The sequence below is a fragment of the Sebastes fasciatus genome, chromosome 13 (genome assembly GCF_043250625.1).
Source record: "Sebastes fasciatus isolate fSebFas1 chromosome 13, fSebFas1.pri, whole genome shotgun sequence".
NCBI lineage: Eukaryota > Metazoa > Chordata > Actinopteri > Perciformes > Sebastidae > Sebastes > Sebastes fasciatus.
Window position 1 is genome coordinate 32,657,876 of NC_133807.1, and position 6,000 is coordinate 32,663,875.

The 6,000-nt window shown below is 40.5% G+C and overlaps 1 gene segment (V, D, J or C); it reads right to left on the reverse strand.

Annotated features, from left to right (window-relative positions):
* Positions 1 to 1,153, reverse strand: part of LOC141781327 (Ig mu chain C region membrane-bound form-like) — a 48,827-nt gene extending 47,674 nt beyond the window's left edge. Inside the window, 2 exon segments of the C gene segment in view lie at positions 652 to 967; positions 1,093 to 1,153. Coding sequence covers positions 652 to 967; positions 1,093 to 1,138 — 362 coding nt within the window.
* Between the last annotated feature and the right edge of the window lie 4,847 nt (positions 1,154 to 6,000).

Sequence of the window (6,000 nt, forward strand, 5' to 3'; positions counted from 1 at the left end):
ATAATTTTTATTAATATTAATAATTCTATTATTATTTATTAATTAATTTGCTAATAACCAAACCTGTTACTGCCAAATCCCTACAGACCAATCAAATCACCTCTGTTCTTTCTTGATGTTCCTTCTAGTGCACAAGCTTTATCACATGATCAGTATGAGTCAATGAGTCAAACTCAGTCAGTCCTAGACTGTCCTCTGGAGGGTTGAAAGAGGGACTGTCAGTTTCCAGTCTCAGCATGGAGAAAGACTGGACATTGTTGTTTTGTTGATGACGTCTGTTCAACAGTCTGAACTCTGTGGATGTTGGATTCTGTCACTCTGTGCTGAGAGAGAGGGGGGGGAGGTCCTCTTTAGAGTGGAGATCCAACCTGTTAGTTGATCTCAATCTTCTTCCACTCTGCATGCTGATTAAATGATTTCACTGAAATCACTTTGAAATGATTATTTATTGTGTGCATTGCGTGCGTGCGTGCGTGCGTGCGTGCGTGCGTGCGTGCGTGCGTGCGTGCGTGCGTGCGTGCGTGTGTTTAGAGGCACTGTCATACTCTCCGTAGTGTCATCTGACTTCTCATCTTCTTCTGCCACCTGGAGCTTCTTGTGGAAATACATTGTTTGAGGTTTTTGTACAGCTTCTCTACTTCCTTTAACCACTGTGTGTCTCTGGCACAGTAATACACAGCAGAGTCCTCTGGCGTTAAGTTAGACAGTCTCAGATACACCATGCTGTTGCCATCATTTCTACTGACTTCTGCACGTCCTCTTACACTGCTGGCATAAGTATTACTACTAGCATCGGAGAAGCCAACCCCTATCCATTCCAGAGCTTTTCCTGCAGGTTGTCTGATCCAGTGCATGCTACAGCAGCTAAATGTGAAGCCAGATCCCCTGCAGGAGAGACTGAGAGTCTCGCCAGGCCTTTTCACTACTGAAGTGGAAGGAATGGACTCCATGCTCTGACCTGCACAACCTGATGAGATGAAAGGACAGAGGACAGTGAGACAGTGTTCTGGGAAGTTTTCTGGTATCACTGACTGACCGTCGGTGGATGTTGTCTGATAAAAAGATAAAACATGAAGAAGCAGGAGAACTCACAGGGCAGAGAGAGAGCAACCAGCAGAAGAGTGAGTGTGTTGATCATCCTGAGGCTGGAGATGTGACCACAAGAGCAGTCAGCAGGACACAAGTACTCTGCTCCGACTGAAGATTTGCATCAGGATGTCATGGGGAGGGAGTGGCTCCTGAACCGCCACTCTGTGATTATAGTTTCATTTAGCTCATTATTTATTATTTTGTCTGGACCGCAGAGGGCCAGCCCTGCTAAAGTCCTTCACTGACTGACTTTAGAAGTTACAGGATTGGTCAGTTGAGCGTTGGAGCTTCCTTATTGGCCGTTGCTCTTTCAAAATGAAAAAGGCCTTTATGCAAATGAGCCCGTCCAGCGCGACAAGTCCGGCTCATGAAACGTGGACCGAGCTGTGAAACTAGGAGATCTAGTTCTAAAATGAAACCAGATTCAGCAGTGGCATCGCCTGGCTCTAACTTAAAATGTTTTCAGAAGTAGATTTTGGTGGATTGTTTAGACGGAATAACAAAGTTTACGAGCAGGATGCCATGTTGTTTCCTGTTTGAAACGGCAGGAACCAATCAGGTGCATTCAACGATCGGGTTGTGTGGAACAGCGCGTCCCCTAGCGTCCTCGCCGGACCTGGTGGACATGTAGTGCTGGATTTAACATTACAGACATGACCACTGACTATTAGTGGAACAATTTAGCAACAAATTCACGGACTGACCGTACACGGTCCAGACATGTACTGGGTTTGGACCAAGTCTTGTTTTAATTATAGTTGCTTGTTCTTCTGTGTGGAATACAATATCACATCCAGAGACTGGTTTTGGTTTGTTTTGTGTTTTATGTTTAATCATAAAAACAAAGAATAGACAGAAAGACTGTCTGTGTGATGTTAAGATGAGCTAAAGAAATATATCATGTAAAATGTGTAGTTGAGTCTGGCTGGTTGCTGAGTATTGGTGCAGGTCTGTTGGTGGTTTGTATCACTGTGGAGTAACGTACACAGTAATACACAGCAGAGTCTTCAGGCTCTGACCAGAGACCAGAGAGGAATCAGTTTTCAATTAAAGTACATATTTTTATGAAAGATCTTATATGGACTTAAATGTCACCATCTAGATGGTTAATTTAGTAAACTTGTAGCACTGCTTTGATTTGATTTAATGTAAAGATATGTTTTAAAACTCTGGAAGTTAGTGAGTTAATGTCTAAAAACAGAATATTGTATGAGTCACGATAAACTGTCCCAACCATAGACTGTATATAAAAAGTGGACGTATTCACCATGACATCACCCATTGGTTAGTGGACTACGGTTTGAAGCCTCAAGTTCGGCATCTTTGCCGTCTCCATCTTGGTTTTTGTCCGCCACCATCTCCATTTCTTTATGAGGCAACACACAAGGAGGCTGATTTACATACTGATGATATCATCTGACTAAAGTTTATCCAAATGAACTAATAACTCAACTTTTAACCTTTATTTCTTAAATATTTTGTATTATGTGTGTACTGTGTATATAATTTCAAACAGTTATCAGATTCATGATTCACTTCACTCTCCACATCTGTTAGACAGTTTAAACACAACAGTAATTATTTAATGTCTATATTATTATACGTTCTTAAAGATGAAAAAACATTAAAAATAAAGTATTAACCTCCATACATGATATAGGTAGGAGTCAAATAAATTCATTTTGTAAACCATAAAGTTAAATGCTGTTATCAGTAATATAAAGTTTTCGGGGGTGTGCATAGTGCTAAGACAAAGATTAATTTATTATTTATAAATATATATAAAGCAAACTGTATCATGTAAAACATTATAAAAATATATATATATATAAAATATGCAAAAAATACTTCATGCTTTTCCTCAACTAGTCCAGTCAGAATGAGTCCTGTAGGATTTTGTACAGCTGCTCAACCAACTCCAGTCACTGGCTGTCGAGCACAATAATAAACAGCAGAGTCTTCAGTCCTCAGACTGTTCATCTGCAGATACAGCTGCTGTCTGTTGTTATCTCTGGAGACGGTGAACCGGCCCTGAACTGACTGAGAGTAGCGGATGTTGCTACTGTCATAAATAGCAGCGATCCACTCCAGTCCTTTTCCAGGAGCCTGTCTGATCCAGCTCATCTGGTAGCTGCTGAATGTGAATCCAGAGGCTGTACAGGTCAGTCTGTGGGATTCTCCAGGTCTTTTAATCACTGGTTCAGATTCTGTCAGAGTCTGACCATCAACACCTGTCAAGATATAAAAATACATCATGAGAAATATGTCAGTTACACAAATCAGAACTGTCAACTCAACATCAGTGTAAATGTTGACCTGTCCAGCAGCAGATGGTTAAAAGCAGCAGTCCTGTCCTATAGTCCATCATGTTAAACTGTGTGTCCACTGTCCTCTGTCCTCCTCTCTGCAGTCAGATAAGTAGAGGTGGAAGACATCTGAGTTTTGCATTGACTCCTCCTCAGTCTGCATCTTGTCAAGACTTTAACAATAGTTTACTAGTTTTACAATCTTCCTGAAGTCAGTGTTTTTAATTACCATTTAATACTAATAATAATAAATAACACCTTAACAAATGTTGTTCATTATGTTATACTGTTGATTTACCCACAAATTGTTCATAATTTATACCATTATATGACATCAGGGGAAAGAAAACCTCAGTAGGAATAAAAAAAAAAAAAAATGTTGAGAATATTAATGAAGCTTCAAAAACATTCAGGACCAGTGTGTAACCCCTAATACCTGTTTTCAGTCAATACAAATTATATATATATATATATAAAACAATATTAGAATGACATTGATCTTCTCATCTGACCCTCAACAAGCGTATTGTGTCAAATGTGTAACTTAATGTGGGTGTTAACATGTTGGTCTGAGCCCAGAAGTCATTCTTTACTTTAGTGATTCCAGGTGAGCGCTCACCTTTAATTGTTCTTTGACACCAAAACATTTATTATTTATGTATCTTTGTTTAAAGCTTCAGTAGGCAACAAAACGTTTAGCATCATTGGACAAGAAATCCCACAATAACCTTTCAGCATGTTGTAATTCAAGGAGAGATAACTAGACTTCTGCTCCTCCTCATGGCTCTGTTTTCAAGCTTTGATGAATCTAGCACATGACGGGAGACTTTGACCAATCACAGGTCATTTCAAAGAGAGAGAGAGCGTTCCTATTGGCTGTTCTCCGGCTGGTGGGCGGGGCTTGGTATTTCCTTCAACTTGATCTCAACATCAAACACCTGGAGAGAAAAGCACTTTGATCAGAACAGAGCCAAGCAACACACATTGATTATAATAATAACGACATATTTTTCCAACAAAATCAGCATCGAGAGAATAATAGTGTAAATGTTGACCTGTCCAGCAGCAGATGGTTAAAAGCAGCAGTCCTGTCCTATAGTCCATCATGTTAAACTGTGTGTCCACTGTCCTCTGTCCTCCTCTCTGCAGTCAGATAAGTAGAGGTGGAAGACATCTGAGTTTTACATTGACTCCTCCTCACAGGGAGGATTGAATGCATTTGGCTTTTCAGTTTGAAACTGGAGAACCAAAGTTCAAGAGTCATTCCTCGAGGTCAGTCGATTTAAAGTTTGTCTCACATGTTTTCAGTGAGGCACTATTGAAATCGTTATGATTATTATTCTCCGAAATTAATATAATTTGAGGGGTTAAACATGCTCAGACACGAACAACACTTTGAATCAGAAGTGGTGAAAATGTATATATTTTATGGGTTTTACGTATGGGTGTGGCAAAATGGCTCAAAAGCGTTAACCAATTACATTAACCAATCTGCTCCAAATATCTCATGCGTGATAAAAGTCCCTGTCTGACGACATCCACATAGTCACAGCACCACCTACTGGCAAGAGGAAGTCACAGGTTGTGTACTTTTACAACATACTCCTCACAGATTAATCAGATCCCTCTCAGAATTTATCAGAAAAGCCTTAAGACCTGGATGATGCTTCCTTGCGAAGATTGTGAGTTTTCGTCAAATGGCGGTGCCGTGGCGGCATGGCGAATTTCGATGACTCGCGTCACATTTGAAGGGAGTTCAGGCCTGAAGACATCTACATGCCAATTTTCAATCATACTCATAGCGCCACCTAGTGGCAACAGGAAGTTACAGTCACCATATTTTGGCGTACTACTCTTAGCAGGTTAACCAGATACACCTCAAATTTGGTCACGAATATGGTAAGACCTTCATGATGCCAGACGGCGAGGCTTTTGAGTTTTCGTGAAAAGCCGTTGCCGTGGTGATGCATTGTTCGCCATGAAACAGGAAGTTGTTTTTTAGGTGCTAGGGTGAATTAAAAACAAACGAAACTTGGCACACTCATTAACAGTGCTAAAATGTGTTAACGGATTGTGTTTGTGTGCTTGAGTGTGGCAAGGGGGCTCAATAGCGCCCCCTACAACATTTCAATGAAGCAGGCCTTGCAGTACGTTTCACCTAGATGTATGAAATTTGGTAGACACGTCTCACATGTAGCCTTAAAAAAAAAAGTCTCTTGGGGCCATGCTCTAAACCCAACAGGAAGTCGGCCATTTTGAATTTTGCTTTATTTTTATTTTTTTTATTTTTTTTCATGTATTTTTGGCCATTTCCAGGCTCTGTACTTTAACAAACTCCTCCATACAGATTTCAACCGATCAACTTCAGATTTGGTCAGTACAATTTCAAGACCTCTCTGATGAAAAGTTGTTCAAATCTTGAGTTTTTATGAAACGGCGTTGACGTGGCGTGGCGGAGAATTTACACGATTCGCCATTGAACAATGAACTATTGTAACTCAACTGTACTTGGTCCAATCTGCCCCAAACTTGACCTACTCCATAGCAGTCAAGGCCTGAGGACATCTACATGGCAATATTGACTCATAGTCATAGCGCCACCTAC